At 62.0% G+C, this 1,200-nt stretch overlaps 1 protein-coding gene across 1 annotated transcript; it reads right to left on the bottom strand.

Annotated features, from left to right (window-relative positions):
• Positions 1-5: 5 nt before the first annotated feature.
• Positions 6-1,193, bottom strand: LRRC4 (leucine rich repeat containing 4; the record flags this gene model as incomplete). Its single annotated transcript, XM_009328918.1, has 1 exon — positions 6-1,193. A coding segment is annotated over one exon (1,188 nt), but the record flags the coding sequence as incomplete, so codon positions are not given.
• Positions 1,194-1,200: the final 7 nt, after the last annotated feature.

Genomic DNA, 1,200 nt, shown 5'->3' on the forward strand with positions numbered 1-1,200 from the left:
GAGGTGTTGAGCTCGGCCGTGCTCACGTTGAGGTAGGCCGAGGCGTTGGAGTTCCCCGCCACGTTGGTCACCATGCAGGTGTAAACCCCGGTGTCCGTCAACAAGACGTGGGAGAAGTTCAGGGTGCCATCGTTGAGGACGGAGATGCGCGGGTGGCTGGACGCGTGGCTCAGGACCGTCCCGTTAGGCAGCAACCACCTAACGGAGGACATGGAAGGAGTTCGACACTTGAGCTCGGCCACCCGCCCCTCGGAGATGTTGAGGTCCATGGGGGCGTCCATGATGAAGGGCGCCGAGCACTGGAAGGAGGTCTGGTCCACCTCCACCAGGAACCTGCCCCGCATGTGCAGGGGGGCATGGCAGCGCCCGCAGCAGGTGGAGTTGGTGGGGATGTACTCCCTCAACCACCACGACAGCCAGAGGATGTCGCAGTCGCAATCCCAGGGGTTGTGGTGCAGGTGGAGCTCCACCAGGTACCGCAGCGGGGCGAAGAGGTCGTGGGGCAGGGAGGAGAGGTTGTTGTGGGCCAGGTTGAGCTCCACCAGCGCCGTCAGGTCATCGAAGGCGTTCCGCTCGATCAGGTTGATCTGCGAGTTCATAATCCAGAGCTTTTTGAGGGACTTGAGCCCGTGGAAGGAGCCCGGTTTGATCTCGGGGAAGTTATTGCCCGACATCTCCAGCTCCTCCAGTCCCACCAAGGGCGTCAGGTTGGGCATGTCCTTAATGTTGCACATCCCCAGGTTCAGGTACTTGAGGTTGTACAACCCCTCGAAAGCCCCCTCGGAGATGTACTCCAGCTTCTTCAGCTCGCCCAGGTCCAGGCGCATGAGGGAGGGCACCCGGTTGAAGGCGTACGAGGGGATGCTCTCGATGGGGTTGTTCCTCAGCCACAGCTCCCGCAGCTTGGAGAGGTACTCGAAGGCCCCGCTGGGGATGACGGTCAGCCAGTTGTCAAAGAGCTCCAGGGTGTTGAGGCTGGCCAGCCCGTTGAAAGCCCCCACCTCGATCTGCCGGATGGCGTTCCTGCCCAACTGCAGGACCTCCAGGTGATGCAGGTGGCGGAAAGTGTCCGCCTGGATCATCTGGATGTTGTTCTCCATGAGGTTGAGATACCGGGTGTTGGAGGGGATCCCGGGGGGGACCTCGGCGAGGCCGCGACGGGTGCAGACCACCTTGCTGAACTGGTTACTGCAGGAGCAG

The sequence above is a fragment of the Pygoscelis adeliae genome, unplaced genomic scaffold (assembly GCF_000699105.1).
Source record: "Pygoscelis adeliae isolate BGI_AS28 unplaced genomic scaffold, ASM69910v1 C10590401, whole genome shotgun sequence".
Classification (NCBI taxonomy): Eukaryota; Metazoa; Chordata; class Aves; order Sphenisciformes; family Spheniscidae; genus Pygoscelis; species Pygoscelis adeliae.